We start from the raw sequence: 22,553 nt of genomic DNA on the forward strand, positions 1-22,553 counted from the left end.
CAGAACAAGCCGATACATTTCAGTTTTATTGTCGAATTGCTGAAAAATTTAACCTGTGGACTCTTCTGAACGCAAACGTCAACCGAAACAGTATTCCAGCCAAGGCGATGACGACACATGAATGCTGCAAGTTTTAACATTTGTTAGAGCAAATACGTCGATCCTGAATCATGTCTTGCCAATTGTATTTTTTCCCTCCCAACATATTTGGTAAAAACTCATCTCCATTGCCAACAATGGGACAAATCGCCAAGACTACGTGAAGTTCTGACGGCCAATTCATTAACACGTGAACCTGGCCCTTTATGTATGATGAAGATGATGACGATGCCAGTTCTACTCAAGGGTTGATGGCAGCATGGGCCATGGAGGCCAAATTTGAGAAACAATAGAAATCTCATCAGGTCGACTTTCACAATATGGCCATCATTAAAAAGGGCAATGGAGTGCAACGGTGCGATTGACATTATTCACTTACATCAGGTTTCCTCATCCATTACATCCCAGCTATTTTAAACGATGTTAAGGCACAAAGAGAGGTCCATTTTCAGAGCTGCCTACAGGGAGTCGAGCCTCGTTTTCACATTGTGGATCAACACAAACACAAACTTCAACGTGTCACTTCCCACTCTAGTGGACATCTGATGCACGGGTGGGCGATGATTTACAAGACGACCTGCACTGTACCCGTGGCGAACTTCAACAGAACGCATCGCGAACGGTCGCCCCTTATAACTCGCTTCCCGACGGGATGATAGAAGTTCATTCCGCACCCAATGAGGTTCCTGGCTGGCCATCTAAACCCCTACGTCAGCGTTGCTATTTCCAATTAACCCTCAAGCCTGCTTTCGGGCAGTGGCAGAGAAGAAGGGTGGCCAATGTCATCTATTATAACATTTCCTTTTAGGGGCAGTGTTATTGACAGAATGTGTCGGTATCTCGTAAGTTTCACAATGGGTTTTTTTTTATATTGTCACGTGGGGCCATGCTGGATATAGTAAGTCGACTGAAGAGATGCCGATTGGAGCCGCTGTCCTGCCCCGTCGCTTGCAGGTGGGCGTTGAGACTCTTGCAGCCTGTCTGGGGTTATGCGATGAGACACTTTGTTTGATTAAATAATGGACAGGGGGGGGGGGGTCTCATCTCTCCACAATATTTGAACAAGTACTTTTAACGTCAACAGCACGGCTCGGGTGCAATTGTTTCAAGATTTCAACCACTGTAAAAGATTGCATGATCAAGCAGAAGGACTTGCGCTTCAGAAATTCAAAGCTCAGTTTGCGCGTTTATTTTGTAAAACGACGCAAGGAAATTTCGGAGACCCTCCGAACACTAGGATGCCACAATGTTGTTGCATAAAGTCAACGCCAGGAAAAGCTTTGTTCACGAGAGCGCCTATTAATGTCAGCACAGGTATGCTCGGTCACCTTTCCCTTCTTGATTTTGGATGTCATTAAATGACCACACTGGGTGCTCATTTCTTGGTGCAGATATAGAGACCCAGGTCAGGAGTAAATTCCAGCCGTGGCTGGTTGCTTGCACACCATGCTCAGGAATCGAACCTGGGTCGCCAATGTCGTGACTGCGGTATGCGAACCACGACAACGCCGCTTCCCGCGTAAATCGCAACCGTTGAGAAACTCAAATTCTGTCACAGTACGATGCTCTTTTCCAATTTTTAATAAGGCAAGTACACTGAGAACATTGTTTTTCAATTCAACATTTGTGATAGAAGCATCGCCGAAGGCCATAACACACTAGGGCAAATTTTTGGGCAAGAATCATTGCTTCTAATTGTCACTTGCAACAGTTGCTGCACCACTTTCCATCGGGGAGAAAAAAGCGTTACCCAAACATGAACACATCCGATCGTTGCTCCACCTAGCAGGCACCTACAATAACAACTTCCCGTGAGGTTACAGAGGTCAAATGACTGCTCGAGGGTGTGTGCCCTGTAGACCAATCGCTGTTCATCAGCCACACTTTTCAACAGTTTTCATTGGCTCGACAGAACCCCAACACTGTGCCACTTTGGTACCAAGTTGCCACAGATGATCATAGCAAATGCAATGAATTCATATTTTTTAAAGCAACATAAAGTGTGCTGGCAAGTCACATGACTTCACGTCAGTGGACGTTGTGGCGTCACATGGCATCATGACACACCGCCTGTAAGCGACCATTAATCTCTACCTCGTCTCCGAGTCTCTCCATCTCTCTTATCTATCTTGCTTGCAACAGGTTACCCATTGCTCTTCCACAGCAAACGTTGTCGCCTGTGACAATTGCCAGCGAGGATTTTCCCCGAACGTTGCCCGAGAGTAGCGGCACCCATTGCGGAAGCAATATTTCGCTCTTTCGCCACTTTTCACTCGCCACGCTGCACGACGCGGTCCTGACAGCCCATGTTGCATCCTAGTGTCCCGAGGGCCGTATAGCCAGAGTGGGGGTTGGGAGTGTTGCTTGGACTTTGGCAAAGGGGCGGTGTGGGATGGGGGGGGGGGTCAGTGTCTGCGTCAGGGGTTCAACTTGTCCGGTTCGTCAGCAGGGCACACGCGAATCGGAATCCCCAACTTGGAGAAGTGGACGAGAGCTCTGGCCACCTTGTCGGGGTCGATGTTGTAGATTGGGTGGGTCGGTTGCTGCCGAAGGGGAAGAGGCGAGTCGCAGCGGTGACGGTTAGCAGCAGCAGCAGCAGGGCGTTATTGCCCACGTCAAGAAATCCATCTAAACTTCATTTCTTTAAAGGTGCCTTTCTTAAGACAAGGCGCCTGGGTACATACATTATCGTTCCAATAAATATTTTAAAAAACATGCAATGAAAATAATAACCACGTTAATTTAAACCGTAACTTTGGCGATGCTATGTTATTCTTCATCTGTAAATGCCAGGTTAAGCGGGTAATGGTTTAATTAGTTTTTTGAAACTTTTGACGGTCAGACAGTCCCTTATTCGATGACGTAGGGAATCCACAGGGTGGGAGCCGTGTTTGTAATTGCACCCTCAGGATGTTTAGCAATCCCTTGTTGGCAGATGGAAGGGCAGTAAGGAGGAGAATATCCTTCAGATAGCAGGGTCCCTGACCGTGGAGGGCTTTACAGCATTATGGAATGCTATTAGCACGAATTACACAATATAAAAGGAAAGTATTGTTATTTATAGGTCAAGAGACCGACCTTGAAGCTATGCGCCATTGCACTGGCATCCTGTGCAGTCTGCGGAGCACAGGCAGTTACATGACTGGTCCTAGACGTACCGGTCAATAGGCTGGGAGCCACATTTTGCACCAACTTTGCGGTGAAGGACAATCAAGGGTGGGAGTGGTGGTGCCGGGATTTAGCGGCAATGCGATATGAAACCGGTGACCCGAGTTCGATTTCCTGCTATGGCTAACACAAGTGGCGAATGATAGCTTAACCAATCCCAACCCCTATTCCCCTCTGCCTTACCAACCCGCACTAACCACCGTGGTGAAGTATAGCATATGAGGGGGCCATGTAGCCCAGCACCAGGCCCGGTTATCTGTTTCCCCAGTGCTGTTTGCACACCGCACCAGGGACCAGTTCAGAAGGTGACTCGCCACTGATTTTGATCCATGGCCGGGAATCAAACTCTGCTCTCTGGGTTCGTATTATCAGCGCCCAAAGCCACTGTGTACACGCAAACAGACGTCACCCACCAGGGCATTGCTCTCCTTCCCAACGATGGTATCCTTGGACAAGCCGTCTTTACAGAAGTGCTGAGCCACAGAGAGACCGCTCAGGCAGTAGCACGTGTGGTAGAAGTCCCTCGCCCTGCAACGGTAGTTGCAAAGCAATCAACACAAACTCCCGCACGCCGATATCCGCAAGCCCTTGCTGCTTGCTTGCAAGAGGCTGTGGGCACTAGTAAAATGGCACCACAGCAGGGACAGCTGCCATCAGAGGGTCCCCTGGGATGAAAGCTGCGCTTTAAGACGTTTGTTATTTGGCGATAAATGAAAGCTATTTTGGCGATGCTGTGTTGGCAGTGGCACACAAGTACGAATTCCAACAAAAAAAACACATTTTACAAAAAACTCTGCCAGAAAAAGGAAAAGTATATAAAGCATATGCCGTTGTCATTCAGACAGATAAAGGCACAGAGGAACTGCCTGTTCTTTCGTCCTTTCAAACAGAAACCGCAATCCTGGCCCAGTAAGTGCCCTGAGAAGCAAGCCTTGTGTTTTTGGTCACCCTGGTACATCGACGTTTTGAGGTGTGGGTTTTGGCATCGAATGGAGAAAATCAGTTGGATGGAAAGAAAGAGAAATGTCGAGGTTCTAGAGAAGGTTCCAAGGCAATTGGAGTCAAAATCTTTATTTATACTGGAGGAATCCCATGAGCTGTAAAGCTCTTTTTCGCAGACGTCCAGTAGACAGGATGGTGGAAGTTTGAGCCATTGGGCAGAGGAGTAAAGAAGAAGGTGACTCAAGGAGGAGGGGACTTACGAAAAGATTTATTTTAACTTTCATTCATTTATTTTACCAGGTAAGACCCACTGAGCTATATAGCTCTTTTTCAGAAGCGACCTGGCCACAAATGATAGCCCAAACGAAGTGGCTTAGCATCACGTGAAAATTTTAGCAAGCAAATACTCTAAACACATGTTAATTTTAAATGTGGAGGGGAAAAACCGGAGGACCCAGAGTAAAATCCACGCGACCACGGGGAGAGAGACATGCAAACGCCAAATATACAGGCGTTAGGGTCGGGATCGAACCCATGACCTCCTGTATGCCAGGCGAGGTAGGAAGGGGCTGCCGTCCAGAGAAATGAAGAAGAAAGCTCAAAATTGGACAGAATGGTGGAAATTTGAGCCATTGTGCAGAGGACTAAAGTGAGAAGATGACTCGAGGAGGAAGGGCCCTACTTTCCGGGTTTGTCCAACAGCCCTCCGGCAACATGCTGGCAGCACATGAGCAGATACTCCTGCAGCGCCTCCTGGTGGAACATCCAGCGCTGCTCGCTCAGCGCTTGGTCCCCTGAACAGCGTAAAACAAAGACAAGACAAAGATCCCCCGTGTAGCCTTCGACTTTTGGAGCAAGTGCATGTTAGCGAGAAGCACCTATGAAGGCGGGGCACAGCACACGAGGGGGGCGAGCGGTGAGCGCCATTCCCAGCCGCCTTTGTCTCCCTAGTAGTGATGTTACACATCGCACGAGATTGGCACGGTTGGTTACGTGAGGTACAAAAGATGTTCATCGTACATACATACAGGGGAGGCCCAGGACCGGTTCAGATAATCGCCACTGGTGTTGGCCGTGAATGGGAATCACCGGGTGCGTAGTACGAAGTGCTAACCACTACACTACCGCTCCCCGCAGCTCAGGGGACCAAGCTCAGAGCTTACTCCCTGAACAGCACAAACATGTGCGCACGCACACACGCGCACACATTCAGAATCAGAATCTTTATTTAGCCTGGAAGAATCCAATGAGCTCTGAAGCTCCTTTTCAGAGATGGGTGGGTCAATGAGCCCAATCCACTGTCTTTACAGCAATCGAGGCCCGGTGCTTGGAGGGTTTTTGAGAGATCAAGTCAAAGATAAAACTGATGGGGCAATGTGAGGGGCAACGTTGCCGGCATCGGCACTCCCAAGACGCCACGGATGATCATGGTAAATGCATTGGCCGTGATGGTTTGCGGCAATGACTTCTCTGAATGTGCACTTGCGCAGGGCTCTTTGTCTGTATTTTCGATTGGGTCACGTGATAGAAATAAGTGCGCGCCGATGGGCCATGTGACATCGTATGCGACTTCGTGAAGCCGCATGGCATCGTGACGTCACGAGGACGTATCGCCGATCCGCGCCTCTCATCTCTGAGCCCTCTCATCTCGCTCTTGTTTGTCTCGCCGTCATCTCTTGCCCACAGCTATTTTATCGGTCTCTTGCTCGTCTCTCTTTAATCTCACAAATATTTGCCTCTTCATGCAACAGGGCCATTCGAGAAAACCTTTAATCCCCCACATCTGTCTGGAGCCATACGGCGTCACGACTATTTTTGTAACAGCAAAGGGGCGGCCCCGCAAATGCTTGCTCACGACACTGCTGACGAAAGGCCCTCTTGGTGAATGGAGCTCGCGAGGATATTTTGGCCTACTCTTCCACGCCGAGCAGACTTCTTGGAAGAGGTTAGCGTACCCACACACACTTTGCCCCACCACACACGACCTGTCGATCGACTACACCGTAGTGCGTTTCAACCGCTGCGCCGAGAGATGGAAATCAAAGTGGTGACCTCCCCCTGCCCCCTCCCTCTCCTTCTTGATTGCTCGTCCAGAGCGCTGACCATTACACTGCAGGGCAGCTCCCCCATGACATTTAAAGTGCAGCAGTGTGTGAGATGAGTGGCAAGGCAAGGAATGGCAGGGATTGTATTGGGGGGGGTAAGGGGGGAACGAGGGGGGGGGGGCGAGCCTTACCCTCATTCATTAGGGATCGATGTAGCAGGGGCAGCAGCCCCGCCTGCCAGAACGAGTAGCAGCCGTCCACCAGCTTGTTCGTACGGCCCTGGAAGCCGCCTTCGAACCTCATCTGCCTGTTCACGACCCACCGCTGCCACCATACGCAGAGAGCAGGAGGAGCACGAATCATCGTCAGCCTCACGCTGGCCCGATTGTCCAGGGTAGGGGTCGACAACGAAATTAACAAGGAGAGACATTTTTTTTTTTCGAATTCAGTACGAAACGCAATATTTCAAGAGCCGCAATGCATGTGAATACATACATATATACAATCATACCTCGGTATACGATTGTTTTGGAATACGTCGACTTTGGTATACGTCGTGTTTTGACAAGAAAAAATGTATTGGGATACGACGTCTTGCTTGGGATACGACGCGCTTGCTAGAACTTGTATGGGTCGGGATGAGTCACCGCGTACAGTACCCGCGTACACAATACTGTTACGGCTCATTCCACAAAATACTGTTACGGCTCTAACAAGCCATAACAGTATTATGTGGAATGACCAGACTGTCACACTTCAGGAACATTCTTAGAAGAAGGCAAAAACAAATTTCAATGGACAGGTTTTTAGTAAAACTCAAACCTGGTGAGCCTCAACCAGGTCCAAGTCAAGAAAAAAAAGACAGAAAAGAGAAAAAACCCCAGAATTTCAGCTTCCTGAAGTTTTAATGGGCGGGGACTCTCCTTCCAAAAAATAACATCTCCTCCTCCACCCTTTCTCACCACCATCCTCGTAGGCTATCAACTCCTCTCAGCAAGGTAAAGTGATGTTAAATTTTATTTCAATTTATTTTATTTTATGTATGCATTTTAGTAATAAGTAGTGTCTAAATAGTTTTATACAACCCCATTAATGTATAATATGCCATATAAAATATAACTTCTGATACTCTGGAACGGATTATTTCCTTTCCTTTTATTTCTCATGGGAAAAATTCGTTTGGTATACGTCATTTTCGGTATAAGTCCTCCTACCTTCTGGAACGAATTAACGACGTATCCCGAGGTACCACTGTACATTACATAATGGAGCAGTCCGCAAAGAGCCATGCGCGCCTTTGGAGCCCCTGGTCCAGAGTCAAAGCATCTCCATGCTTCTCTTAAACAATGTCTTCTTATCTAATATAGTCTAAAATTTGCCGTCGGCATCATGTCGTGAGATGACGTGCCCGTTCAGATTTCTCGTACAGCGGTGCAACCCTTCACGTTAGAGAATGGCTCGTGGAAGCGGACGTGACAGAGCTATTTCTGAGCTCCATTCAAGTTAACACTGGCGTATGCAGTCGGGCACAGCACTTTTCCACTTTCCCTTCCACTGAAAGTATTGTTCGTCATGTGACTGAAAAAAGGCTATTTTTGCTTAGTTTTCAGACCTATAATTTAGTCAACTTTAGTGCAGAACCAATTTCAATGTGGTGTCTTTTTGTGCAGTAACTGGTGACCAGGCTGAGGCCATCTACTCGCTACACTTGAGAACCCAGTGTAATCACAGTGAACGGCCCACCTGAATATGAACCCAGGATCTCAATGAAGCCGGCTCAGCGCTAAGCTGTGAAAAGGGCTGCGCAAGTGCATGATTATCAACAACCGTTACGTTACATTACAAAGCGGATCATTGCAGTTTCATTCAGCGAGGAACAATGAGGAAGGGTGACTGTACACACCAGAAGTCTCTGCAGATCCAACATTCGCTCCTTGCGCAGAATCACGAGGGCGGCGAGACCACAGAACGTGTATCCACCGTGCGCCTCCATGCCTGGCACGCCACCAATGCCACCCTCCCAGTTCTGACAACTGCGGTACAAGCGATAGAGGGCAAACACAACCGCACGCATGCGCGTGCAGAGGTATGCCGTGAGTAGGAATCAAACTCGGGTCTCCAGGGTTCCTAGCACTGCACCGCCGCTCCCCAATATTAACCGCGAGACACAAACGGGCACACGTGTAGATACGGAGGATGACAGCGCATCGGTGCGTTAGATGAGTATTGGGAAATTATTAAGGTGCAATACCTGACCACCCAATCGGCTGTTCCTTCAAAGAGCTTGGGTTCCATGATGTAGGTGAGGGAAGCCACAGAGGCTGCACAGTACGCGCTCCTAGTGGATAAAGCAAAAAAAAACTCAACAAAATCACCCTCGAAGCCACGTGCCACCCGAACACTTTATGGGAAGTCAACGGTGGTTTAATATTTTTCTATGTATCTTTTAACTACATTTTTTCCCAATTGTGCCATCCCTATATTGTCACGAGACAAAGCATCCATTCGGATATCCGCCATGTACTCTCGCGTATTCCATAGCGCATTCACACTCCGGTGACCCTTCTCAACGTGTCATCCAAAGTGAGTACAAAGGTAACACACGTGCTTGCAACTGGTCCATTTATTAATGCACTCAGCCCTGCATAAAACAAATAATCCATTCGGATCCCTCGCACAGCAGTGCAACGCTTCATATTAGAGAATGGCCAACGGAAGTGGAAACCACAGAACTACCACTGAAAATCTCCTCAAGTGACCTCTGCACACCTGTCAATCCATACGGTTTACTCATTCTTGTACAGGGAAATTGAGTTCAGCTGTTTCAATATGGTCAACAAAAAAATGGTCTCCTTGTATGTGTTTCTCCTTTGTGATGGGACTTTGTAGGATGAACGTTGAGATTAACAAAGGATGACCAAGTAGGTCTGATTTGGTCTGTAATAAGGTAGGGCACTGATAAGGGGTTGACAGCTATGCCTCTGATCCACATAGCCAGGGGGCAGCACTTTCCTACCCACCCCACCACTCAGAGTAACATTCAACAATAGGCAGTCAAACCGATGCAGCCCTCAAGACCATCAACTCACTTCATTCAAAAACCCGGTTTTAAACCCAGGTGGCCGCGTTACCTGACATCCGTCTCTCCTCCTTCGTGCATGCAGAAATCTCCGTTGGGCTGCTTTATGCGGTACAGGAAACTCTGCAGCTTCTCCCTGTGCGATGCCACAGTGCAGCACAGCACAGTGTCATACCACGGTGCAACACAGTGCGTACCACAGTGCGACAGTGTCGAGTGACATTGAGGGCTCACGTTGTGATGCAGAGTGAAAGAATAGGCTACAAGGTCAGTGCAGAAAGAAAGCATGGAATGCTAGTGCGGTGCGAAGTGAAAGTCCGGGCTACCGGTGCAGAGTGGGATAACGGTGTGGCGCGGAGTGAAAGCGTGGGGTTACCAGTGCGGTGCGGAGTGGGATAACAGTGTGGCGCAGAGTGAAAGCGTGGGGTTACCAGTGCGGTGCGGAGTGGGATAACGGTGTGGCGCAGAGTGAAAGCGTGGGGTTACCAGTGCGGTGCGGAGTGGGATAACGGTGCGGCGCAGAGTGAAAGCGTGGGGTTACCAGTGCGGTGCGGAGTGGGATAACGGTGCGGCGCGGAGTGAAAGCGTGGGGTTACCAGTGCGGTGCGGAGTGGGATAACGGTGCGGCGCAGAGTGAAAGCGTGGGGTTACCAGTGCGGTGTGGAGTGGGATAACGGTGTGGCGCAGAGTGAAAGCGTGGGGTTACCAGTGCGGTGCGGAGTGGGATAACGGTGCGGCGCGGAGTGAAAGCGTGGGGTTACCAGTGCGGTGCGGAGTGGGATAACGGTGTGGCGCAGAGTGAAAGCGTGGGGTTACCAGTGCGGTGCGGAGTGGGATAACGGTGCGGCGCGGAGTGAAAGCGTGGGGTTACCAGTGCGGTGCGGAGTGGGATAACGGTGTGGCGCAGAGTGAAAGCGTGGGGTTACCAGTGCGGTGCGGAGTGGGATAACGGTGTGGCGCGGAGTGAAAGCGTGGGGTTACCAGTGCGGTGTGAGTGGGATAACGGTGTGGCGCAGAGTGAAAGCGTGGGGTTACCAGTGCGGTGCGGAGTGGGATAACGGTGTGGCGCGGAGTGAAAGCGTGGGGTTACCAGTGCGGTGTGGAGTGGGATAACGGTGTGGTGCAGAGTGAAAGCGTGGGGTTACCAGTGCGGTGCGGAGTGGGATAACGGTGTGGCGCGGAGTGAAAGCGTGGGGTTACCAGTGCGGTGCGGAGTGGGATAACGGTGCGGCGCGGAGTGAAAGCGTGGGGTTACCAGTGCGGTGCGGAGTGGGATAACGGTGTGGCACGGAGTGAAAGCGTGGGGTTACCTACCGGTCTATGACTGCGTACGACTCCTCCGTGCCCAGGATGCAGAGCGCGTTGACGGCCGCGTACGTGGGCGCCAGGTGCGCCTGCTGTCCCGGGCCACCCCCGAACCCGCCGTCCGCACACTGGCAGAGCTTGAGGAACGCACACACACTGCACGCGGCAGGCAGCACGCAGCACGCGGCTCAGCATCGCAAGTTGATTCACCGGCTCACCAACGCAAGTTGATTCACCGGCTCAGCATCGCAGGTCGAATGTGGCCGTCTCCCTGCTCAAGCGAGCTTCGGGCAGCACTCGTCACCGCTGAGCCAATACAGTGTTTGGAAATGTCACGCTTGAAATGATGATGTATTGATACAATTATTCATAGATCAGTAGCAGCGGTGCATTTGTTGTACTCCTACGAATTCAATGATGGGGCATATATATAATTAGGCATATAGCCGGAATGTGGAAGTCATGGACCGTGGTTACACAAGACCTCCAGCTTCGATGCAGCCCGCAAATGATAATTTACCGTCACTGCCAACATCTTAGCCGCGCTAAATCGGGTACTACAGGGGAATATTTACAACCTTGCTACAACTGCATATCTAATTTTACGTCGCTCAGCCACTCCGGTCACTGCAATGGCCCCTTTATACTTTGTCCATACCCACTTTATTTTTTGCGTTTTTAAACACATCAGAGTACGTGCACCTGGGGCAGTGACCAACTACGGATAATGATCATGTTCGAGTGGGTTGCAGTGCTTGTGGAAAACTGCATTTGATAGCGAAAATCACCATCCCAATGTGCCTATAGAGCAGGGGTCAGCAACCAAAATAACAAGTGCAATTTTTTTTTTATCATTCGGTAAAAAAACTCAATATTTCAAGAGCCGCAAAGCACGTCAATACGAAACGGTGGATCCCTAATAAATAACGTCACGAAACAGTCCTTAATGAGCCGCAGATGGTCCAACCCCTGCCAATGGTGAACTGGACTTCCATGGTCAGGGGTGGGCAACCCAAATAACAACAAGAGCCATCTTTTTCGAATTTCAAGAGCCGCACTGCAGTCCTTAAGGAGCTGCACGCGGCTCCAGAGCCACATGCAGAGGAACTTTTTAAATCAGCGGATATTGCCTGCTAAGCCATGTGAATAAAACATAAGTGGCTCTTATCTTGTGCATGCATTACGTACATAAATTGGCTGTGTCCAAAGGCTGTCTGACGTGAATTAGAATCTTCGTTAAGTTTATAATGCTTGAAATACTTTTAAGTGACTTTCAGGAGATCCAATCATATGGCTGCCACAACATGTCTTAAATTGACAGCAATCACAGCGCAGCGGTGTGACAACAATGCACGTGAACATTTTTCGATTTAAAGCTTTCGTGACTGCAGGAATTCATCTTCTTGGTTCTTTTGGTAAAGTCACGTAGAAGGGAAATAATACAATTAAAACATAAGAAAATATTTTATAATAAAATATTTTATTATGTTTTGTAATATTTTTTGTTATATAATAAAAAATTATATTTTATAATAAAATATTTTATTATGTTTTATTTTTATTATTTCCCTTCTACGTGACTTTACCGAAAGAACCAAGAAGATGAATCCCTGCAGTCACGAAAGCTTTAAATCGAAAGATTGTCACGTGCATTGTTATCACACCGCTGTACTGTAAATAAAACAATAAAAATAAAACATAGTAAATATTTTATTATGTTTTATTTTTTATTATTTTATTATTTCCCTTCTACGTGACTTTACCGAAACAACCAAGAAGGTGAAAATCTTTCTAAAGTCCTTTTTTTTCTAACCCCTTTCCCGTTCTGAGACGTCTGCAAATAGCAGGGTGGGTCCCGTTCACCGCTGAATCTCGGAACGCGCAAGCGGTGAGCGTTAATTTTATTTAGAAAGGCGTAGCACTGCTGTTTTCAAAGACATTGTACTGTACTCACCAGACAGAACCGTAGCGACACGACCGCGCTCTAAGACAGCTGGTGCCAAACTGTGCCACACACCCTCCCACGTGGCTTTTTACTTCAAATTCCGTTCGGAAACGATCCCGTTCCGAGAACGTAAACGTACGTAATCAGAAACGGAATCGGAAAAAAAACTGATGACGTACGTGTACGTCATCGGAATGGGAAAGGGGTTTAGGAAACTACCAAGCCTGTGTTGCAAAGCCTCCGACACACGGCCACCGAGTGCAGCCACTAAAGAAGAGCCGCGTTTTGGGTCACGTACTCCGAAGCGAGGCTGTCGGGCACGGGCTCATCCAGCAGCTCCAGGCCGTGCAGGATCCAGTAGCAGATCCATGGCCGGCTGGCATCCAGGCACTGGGGGCACAGACACAGCCAGGTCGCGTTTCCACCGAAGAACCCGGAGCTCTGCCGCTGACGCCATACACGGCAAAACTAATGGATGACCCCTCTTCTTGGTTCTTTCGGAAATAATAAAATAATAAAAATAAAACATAATAAAATAATTCTCACGACGTTTTGGCCACAACGCAAGCAGCCGTCCTCAGGTGAAGAACAGGTCTGTCGGGAAGACAGCGTCTGAATGAAACACCACCACACTTGGAGCGTATATTTGAAGACGGCTGCTTGCGTTGTGGCCGAAACGTCGTGAGAATTATTTTATGTTTTATTTTTATTATTTTATTATTTCCCTTATACGTGACTTTACCGAAAGAACCAAGAAGATGAATCCCTGCAGTCACGAAAGCTTTAAATCGAAATTTAATGGATGACCCTTACGTGACCGACCAAGAACCCGGGATTGGCTGAACCAGGAATAGTGGTCGTTGGTGTCCTCGCATCCCATCTTAAGAACCTTAAACGTGCCTCAGTTTGGCTCTATAAGCCTCTGGTAATAACATGGAACCCTCAGCATCCTAAAGATGCCCTGGTCTGGCTCTGTTATTGCATCAGCTGGTGTGTGCAGTGACTGATCGTCTCCACATATTCGGTTGAGCATGAAATGCACATTTTAAATAACAAGTGCAATCGTAATATCTGCCACTCATTGCCTTGCCACGAGGTCCCATGTAACATTCATTTATTGGCATCAAATGCGGCTTACTAACTCAAGACACAATTTTGCTTGTCACCGCAATGCCTTGGTCTAGCTTTGCTCAAATGATACTATTTACTAGACATTCACTCACGCCACTAACTGCTCGCCTTACACCGACCTCACCAGAGACACTCGCTACTCACCACACACTCATCAGACACTCTTCAGACACTCGCTATCCACCATGCACCACACACTCATCAGATGCTGCTCACCATTCATCAGACACACAAACAGTCAGCACTGACTGAATGTGTGGTGCACAGACATTTTAGCTGGGTGCCTGACAGCCTGTCTCTCAAGAGTCATTACTGTGTAGCAGACTGCATAAAATCACCATCTCTTTCGCACAACGCACAAACATACCAAACAGTGGGGCACTATTACCTCGTATGCGTCCGATAAATGATGCAGCCCTTTCTTCAGATACTGATAATGTCTGTCTCGAAATAAATTGGGTCTGGGAGAGCAGACAAGAAAGCACGAGTTGTAGCACAGAAAACTGCACACACTGCACAGCTGTTATCCAAAGCAGCGATAAGACATGTTGGTGCACCACTTAGAAGTAATATTTTTGCTGCGAGGTGGCCATGAAGCAGTACGAAACACCCATCTGTACGGAACTTTTAGTATTATCACTTCGGGCTCAGCGGGCTCGGTGGTAGGGCGAGCGACTCACAATCGTAAGGTTGCGAGTTCAAATCTTGTTTGGGGCTCGACTCAGCCCATCATTCCGCCCAGGTTGATTTAAACGAATGATACCACCCACTTTATAGAGAAGTCAACAGTGGATAGCTCTGACCCTCATCATAGGAATGTAGAAATCGCGCCACTGCCTCAGGGCTGTACGTTTAACTTATTTTGCACCGTGCGTAGCCAACCCTGCTAATCGGAGGTGCAATGTGAATAGGAGTTGAGCATTGCCCCAGCGCACATTTTTGTTTTAATCTCAAGTCAATCTGGTTTCATCCTGCTGTCACTGATTAAAAAGGAACTGGCCACACATCCCAACGCCAAACTTAAAACTCTGCAAAAATGGTGAGAATGCCCTTGACAAACGACGATAACCACACGAGCAGAGTGTTTACGTATTTATGTTGGCGTACGCAACTAAATGGCCAAGGAAATGACGGAATGGCAGCCAAGGGACGGAATGCCGCCGAGGCTACGTCTGCCGAGGAGACGGTGGCACGATGGAATCAGCTCGCGTGAAGGTGCTGGGTGGATTGTTTTATCGCACGATTGTGAAAGATGACGGCGGGCTTGGATTGGACCTTCATCCAGTAGCGTATTGACCGTGGCTGCCGATGATGATGCGCATTGACAGTCGGCAACGAACGCTGACTGCACGTCTGTGTACTGTGATGCTTTACGTGCAGTGTGGGAATCTGGAGACGGGTGCGTTCCTCCTTACTCAGAAGCGGGCGGCTCGAACAATGAGCACGCTTGCTTGATGATGTCTTCAATGCGCTTCTGTGAATTGCAAAAAGAAACCAACCATACAAATCAGCCTGACAATACTCTCTCGCCTGCCCTCCTATCCACACTCCCATGTAACCGGCTATTGAGTCCGTGGTCCAAGTTGCACCGGGTATACCACAGGCCGGAGGAGCTGGGATACGAAAGCGAGTGGTACATTGCACAGGAGCCATACAACCTTCACATTTCATTCCTCGCACCAAGGACCCATGGCCAAGCACGCTTGGCCACTGCATTCACTCCGTTACCCCCCGCACCAGGATCTCTCTGCGCCTCGCTCCCCACCGTTCTTCATACCGCCCTCGTATTCTTTCCCAATCTCTCTCCTCTCACATCTCCCGACCAACCCGAGGCTCTTATCTCTTCCCGTCTCTCTCTCTAGTTTACACATCTATCTTCTCTCCTGTCGAGACTTCTCCTCCTCTCCCCCGACATCTCTTCTCTCTCCGTCTCTGCACCACCACCACTCTCCCATCTCTCCTATCCCGCCTCTCCACCAAAACCACCACTCTCCCATTTCTCCTCTCCCCGTCTCTGCACCACCACCACTCTCCCATCTCTCCTCTCCCATCTCTGCACCACCACCACCACTCTCCCATCTCTCCTCTCCCGTCTCTCCACCACCACCACCACTCTCCCATCTCTCCACCACCACCATCACCACTCTCCCGTCTCTCCACCACCACCACCACTCTCCCATCTCTCCTCCCCCCGTCTCTCCACCACCACCACTACTCTCCCGTCTCTCCACCACCACCATCACCACTCTCCCATCTCTCCACCACCACCACTCTCCCATCAATCCCCTCGCCGTCTCTCCACCACCACCACTCCCCCATCTCTCCCCTCGCCGTCTCTCCACCACCACCACTCTCCCATCTCTCCTCTCCCGTCTCTCCACCACCACTCCATCTCTCCCCTCGCCGTCTCTCCACCACCACTCTCCCGTCTCTCCACCACCACCACCACTCTCCCGTCTCTCCCCTCCCCGTCTCTCCCCTCCCCGTCTCTCCCCTCCCCGTCTCTCCCCTCCCCGTCTCTCCCCTCCCCGTCTCTCCACCACCACCACTCTCCCATCTCTCCTCTCCCACTCTCCACCACCACCACTCTCCCATCTCTCCTCTCCCCGTCTCTCCACCACCACCACCACCACTCTCCCATCTCTCCTCTCCCGTCTCTCCACCACCACCTCCACTCCCCCATCTCTCCTCTCCCCGTCTCTCCACCACCACTCTCCCGTCTCTCCTCTCCCGTCTCTCCACCACCACCACCACCACTCCCCCATCTCTCCACCACCACTCCCCCATCTCTCCCCTCCCCGTCTCTCCACCACCACCACTCTCCCGTCTCTCCACCACCACCACCACCCTCCCATCTCTCCTCTCCTCGTCTCCACCACCACCACTCTCCCAACTCTCCACCACCACTCTCCCGTCTCTCCACCACCACCTCCACCGCCACCACCACCGCCACCACCACTCTCCCGTCTCTCCACCACCACCACTCACTCTCCCATCTCTGCTCGCCTGCTCGATGGAGGTGAGGCTGACGACTCCGTTGTCCGTGAACTCCTCGCTGCTCAGCGCGATCCGTGGCGCCGTGGCGGCGCTCATCCTCTCTCCTACTCGCCCCGTCAATCACCGCCTCCAACCTCGTCCACCAAACCTCGTCCACTCAACCTCGTCCACTCAACCCCCTTCCCGCACAACGTCTCCCACACGGCTGCACGGCTCTAATAATCACAGGAACGCGCCCCGTGCAGTCGCAACGGCTGCGAGCTTTAACATCGCAGAATGCCCCCGGGGCCCCGAGTTGCACTGCGGGCGAGCAACGCGCCGATTGGACGGGCGCCTTCGGGGCGTGTGGCGTTCGCAAATTGCGCGAGCGGCGAAGGAAACTCTCGTTTCGCGCGACGACTGATTCGTTCGTGGGGCGTGGGGGGGGGCGAAGCTTGCACGCCCCCCCCCCCGCGCGCCCCACAACCCCGTCGCGTTTCGATGCGTGCTGATTCGCTCGGTTGCAGCTCTTCCGGGGGGGGGGGGGCCCGGGGTGAGGCCGGGGTTGGCCCGGTTGTGGGGGGGGGGGCCCGGGGGGGCGGGGCTTGGCCGGTTGTGGGCGGGGCGAGGGTGGGGCGGGGGGGGCCTTTCCCCATTCCGTTTGTTCATTTGTCTCAGCTGTGGCCAACGGGGGTCGAGGGGTTGGAGGCCGCTGGGCTGATTGTAAACTGGGATGGTAAAATATGCTTAGGTTTTTTCGGTAAAGTCACGTAGGTAACATTTTTTAACTAAAATTAATAAAAGTAAAATAAGAATAAAATAAAAATCACGACGTTTCGGAGGCAACACAAGCTTCCGTCTTCAGGTGGAACCGTCACAGCACGATTGCTGTTACTTGCTGTTACTTGATACACCTGAAGACGGAAGCTTGTGTTGCCTCCGAAACGTCGTGATTTTTATTTTACTTTTATTAATTTTTATTTTTTACCTACGTGACTTTACCGAAAAAACCTAAGAATAGGAATCCTTGCAGTTACGAAAGCTTCAAATCTAGAAGGGATGGTAAAACCCTGACAATTGAATGAGTAGAGATTTAATTTAAATAAAAGCGTGCTTCTGTATACGTGTGAATAACAAAACACGCAACACGTGTCGATAACGTTGTGTGTGTGGCCTTAATAGGGAACGCATGTAAACAGGCGACGTTTCGGGCAATGGTCCTTCTTTCAAAACACCTTGTGCTTTGGCCCTTTTTCGGGCAATGGCCGAAACTTTGGGTATTTTTTTTCTTTTAAGGCAGTGATATTGACACATGTTCTATTTGTGTTTGTGCATCGCTGCCAATGCCAGGGTGTGGCAAGATGTTCACTACCTCGACTGGTATGGGTTCGGCTCCAATCCTAACGTTTATATGTTTGGAGTTTGCATGTTCTCCCGGTGGTCGCATGGGTTTTTCTCCAGGTCATCAGATTTTTGGCTGCTAAACATTTCCACATAAGCCTCTTCACTCGGCTATCAATTGTGGCCAGGTAGCTTTTAGAAAAAATACTTACAGAGCTCAGTGGGCTTTACCTGGCAAAAATCTAAACTTTTGAGCTTATCACCAATGAATCTCCGTATCATGTTTGTGTGGTAAGGATTTGCATGTAAAGGTTTCTCGGCATCTCGAACTGCCTGACATCACGTGTATCCTAGGGGACCCCTTGTGGCAGCTATCGCTATGGGGCCGTCCATAAATGACGTCACGCACCTAGAGGGGGGGGCGGGGTGAGACATTTGTGACGTCACATAAAAAAGCAACTTTAAATAAATATAGACAACATGTTCTACTTAATTAAATTGACTTTTTAATAAATGTCTTCTACAACATCAGAGTGCAGCGCCACATTAAATACGCACTACAATGACAATAGTTGAAAGCGATTTGAAGCATGTTTTTTTTTTTTGGGGGGGGGGGATGGCAGAGCTTTGTGACGTCATATTTGAGGGGGGGGGGTCTGACTTTTTGTGACGCCGTGTGACGAAGGGGGGGGTCAAAAATCGTCCAAAATCGCGTGACGTCATTTATGGACGGCCCCTATGCGGCGCAAGCACACAGCAGCCTTGTTGCTGCGGCTTTCACGCGCGTTTGCCGCTGTTCAACAAACTAATCGATGGAACATTTTAAAAAGCGTTGTGTTACGATTTGTCTTATGAGATTCCTGCTGGATACTCAAATCACTGCACTTAGTGGAATTCCACGGAGATTGGCCACATTGATTGATGAACCAAAGCTCACCGATTCACTAGCTTATCAGGGGTCAGTCGCCTCATTGATTCTTAACATCGCTACTAACCTAGTTATTGTTGCCATTAATTTCACTCGTTGATTCCTCAATCCATGTCGAGGACTCGGTCTAAATTGGGTTTTTTTTTCCATCCAGTGGTCACAGCAAAACTCACCCACTCAGTGATTCACTCACTCAGTCACTTACCCACTCAGTCACTCACCCACTCAATAACTCTACCACTTAGTCACTCACCCACTTAGTCACTCACTCACCCACTCAATCATTCATCCACCCAGTCACCCACTCAATCATTCAAGTCACCCACTCAAGTCACTCACCCATTCAATCACTCACTCACCCACTAAGTCACTCACTCACCCACTAAGTCACTCACCCACTCAGTCACTAAGTCACTCACCCACTCAGTCACTCACTCACCCACTCAGTCACTCACCCACTCAATCATTCATCCACCCAGTCACTCACCCACTCAATCACTTAAGTCACCCACTGTCACTCACCCACTCAAGTCACTCACCTGTTCAATCACTCACTCACCCACTAAGTCACTCACTCACTCAGTGACTCACCCACTCAGTCACTTACCCACTAAGTGACTCACCCACTCAGTCACTCACTCACTCACTCACTGAGTGACCCACTCAGTCACTCACTCACCCACTAAGTCACTCACTCACTAAGTCACTCACCCACTCAGTCACTCACTCAAGTCACTGGCCCACTAAGTCCACTGCAGGTCACACAACACATCTCTTTCTGCTGACCCGCCCATGCTGCATTGTTGACCCCGCCATAGTGAACATGTGAAAGAGCTTCATAGCTCATCGGATTCCTCCAGTCGCAATAATGATTCTAATTTATGCTTCTTCCCTTGCTCTGATCCGGTTAAGAATTCCCTCCCATCATCTCTTTTTTTCCTGAAGCTGTTATAATAACATTGCGAAATTCAAGAAACCTGTAAACTTCTATCTACGGTATTTAAAAAGTTATTCTTACTGTATTTGGTGGCCGCTTGGATGTTTTTGGCCCTTGGGTTTGCATTCAACAACTGTGTAAAATGAAAGTACAATGCAGGCATTTTCGATGACACAATTAACTCGAATTTTCACTCTTGTACCGTGACGTAATCAACGTTTCGCGCCGTGGCCCTTCTACGAATGTCAATGACGAACGGAATGTGAGTTCGCGTGTTTACGCGGGTCGATTTACCAAACGCGCACGTGACCGCGGGCCGTCCCTGCCCCCCACCACCACCCCACCGCGCTTTCCGTAGACCAGGTCCAGTATTGATACGGAATAGGAACGGTCACGTGACCAACGAGCCGCGTGCATTCGATTTAATTTCCTAGCGCGCATAGGAACCCGTCCCAACAACCTCCCTCCCCCCCACCTCCCGCTTATTCGCGCACGCGATTGGCCCACGCGCCCCCCCCACCAACCCCACCCCCCACCCCCGGGGCCAATCGGCGCGCGCGCATCGCCAATGCGGGCTGCGAATTCCAAACGGCAGTGACGTCATCAGGGAAGAACGGCAAAGCTTGGGCGCGAAGGGGCCGGGGAGAGAGAGTGAGGGCATCGGATCGCGTCGCTCGTCGCTGTCTGACGCTTCATTAATCCCCTCCTCCTCCTCCCGCGGCCGCCGCTAATTAACCGCACGCCGATAGGAAGCCAGCGAGGTTAAACAGCAGCAGCGGCGGCGGCGACGACGGCGACGTCGACGAAAACAACGAACGGCGTAAAGATGGTGAAAAAGAGAAAAGGAAGGGTCGTGATCGACTCGGATAGCGACGACAGCCGCAGCGACGAGAGCATGGACGCGGTTAGTGATTGTTGGGCCCACCGCCGGCCGTCTTTGTCTCTCTATACCCCCCACTCCCTTCCGAGCGTAGTGTGTGTGTGTTTTAACGCAGCCTTAAGTGGGTTGTTCGTGTCTCAAACGAGCGTTGAGGCAATGCTCGCCTCCTGTTGGCAAACCCACAGCCGGCGGTTAGAATCCCACGTTCCTGAACCCTAACCCCTAAACCCTAACCCCATAACCCTAAACCCCAAAGTGGGGCTGTACCAAAACAACATTGACTGCGGATGGATGATGAGCTGAGTCAATGCCGCAAGCCAGGAGTTGAACTCGCGTCTCTCACCCTCGAGGCTTAAAGCTAAAACCCGGTCCAGCCTCTATACGTCGACATGTGTTCGACATTGCATTACTGTGCCTGGAATTACACGCATGTCGTCTTGTCCACCCCGCACAAGTTTGTATGACCTCGCACAATTCAATAAACTGCATTAAGGCTTGGCTAAACTGCGGTACAACTTTGATCGTGCTGTGTTTGGCCGTGATGAACATGTGTAGTGCGTTTTTATCTCGCGACCGCTTTCGGGAGCCATTCATCATCATCCAGCAGTGGTATGACCATGGCTCATGCTAACCCCACGAGTATTAAACACGGCATATAAGGTACCAGCGTTGGCTCAAAGGGTCGCATATTAATCCTAAGTATAGATAGTTCCCGGGTAAGAACCCAAAGAAAGGGGAGGAGTGATGCAGTACAGTAGTGTACTGTACAATGAAATGTGTGTGCACGCTGTCTTCCAGCGGAGTTGTGGACGTCTTCCTAGGGAGCATCTGAGAACCTCAAACAGAGAAACGCCAAATAAATAGTGCCCGATATCTTTACCCGCATGTCAGAAGTGATTGTTTGGCCCCTGTAACTTCACGGCATATGTTTATGGCAGTCATTCTTTTGGCCTAGATGCACGTATTCATAATCAACGTTTTTGGGTTTAGATCGCGTTATTTATAAATGTGTCGTAACCCTCCACCACCCGACACGGCCAATCGGCAAAAAAAGTGTCACGTTGACAAAAGACAAATAGTTCACTGCTTTAGCCCACCGGTGTGTTGTAAATGTTGTGGTTTCACGCTTCAACACACCGGTGGGCTAAAGCAGTGAACTATTTGTCCTTTGTAAACGTGACACTTTTTTGCTGATTGGCCGTGTCGGGTGGTGGAGGGTTACGACACATTTATAAATAACGCGATCTAAACCCAAAAACATTGATCGTGAATAATATTGGTCGCGAAAGCCTACGTGTTAAACTAGATGCACGTATGTTGAACTTTTTTCGCACCCTACGTAGCCCACCGCGCTAGTCAGCATTTTTTTTTTACAGAGAACACTGACTTGTTTTGGCATTTTGGGTCTCTTCAGCAGAAGCTTTGTAAACAAACACTGCCCTAGCGACACTGAGACCAGTGAGCGAATGCTTTAAAACATACCAGACAGGAGGGATACGCGTCCTAGAGGAGACAATCGCAGTGAAGATGGAGCCGTAAAAGCATCTCCCTGTACAGCAGCTGATCGGTGGGGATTGCTGCGACTTGCAATGCAGGACCGTGAGGGATTGTAGCAGGGTGGTGAGCCCTTCATCCAGCAGCAAATAGAGCATGGGTGATGATAATGATTACTCGGTATGTTGCCATATTCTGTGTTGTAGGTGGATTAAAGCAGTTGAATAATTTCAAAATAAACTTGCTTCATTTAAGTTTTGCTTTTTTCACGAATTAAATGCTT

General features: G+C 49.7%; 2 protein-coding genes across 3 annotated transcripts in view; one reads left to right on the top strand and one right to left on the bottom strand.

Annotated features, from left to right (window-relative positions):
- Positions 1–1,664: 1,664 nt before the first annotated feature.
- On the bottom strand, positions 1,665–17,058 carry FNTB (farnesyltransferase, CAAX box, subunit beta). The gene is made up of 12 exons (XM_078617067.1): positions 16,721–17,058; positions 15,130–15,188; positions 14,103–14,175; positions 12,882–12,973; positions 10,648–10,794; positions 9,386–9,469; positions 8,506–8,592; positions 8,158–8,287; positions 6,446–6,578; positions 4,892–5,003; positions 3,681–3,795; positions 1,665–2,642 (listed from the first exon to the last, which is right to left on the bottom strand). Exons 1-12 carry the CDS (start codon positions 16,805–16,807, stop codon positions 2,517–2,519), a joined length of 1,245 nt encoding a protein of 414 aa, XP_078473193.1. The 5' UTR covers positions 16,808–17,058; the 3' UTR covers positions 1,665–2,516.
- A 3,412-nt stretch (positions 17,059–20,470) lies between these two features.
- The window catches only part of RTF1 (RTF1 homolog, Paf1/RNA polymerase II complex component), a 29,466-nt gene continuing 27,383 nt past the window's right edge, over positions 20,471–22,553 (top strand). For both annotated transcript variants that reach the window (XM_078617019.1, XM_078617020.1), the window contains exon 1: positions 20,471–20,800. In XM_078617019.1, the coding sequence (XP_078473145.1) occupies positions 20,723–20,800 (78 nt within the window). In that variant the 5' untranslated portion in view covers positions 20,471–20,722. The remainder of the gene's footprint in view (positions 20,801–22,553) is intronic.

The sequence above is a fragment of the Lampetra planeri genome, chromosome 52 (assembly GCF_965212315.1).
Source record: "Lampetra planeri chromosome 52, kcLamPlan1.2.h2, whole genome shotgun sequence".
Taxonomy (NCBI): Eukaryota; Metazoa; Chordata; class Hyperoartia; order Petromyzontiformes; family Petromyzontidae; genus Lampetra; species Lampetra planeri.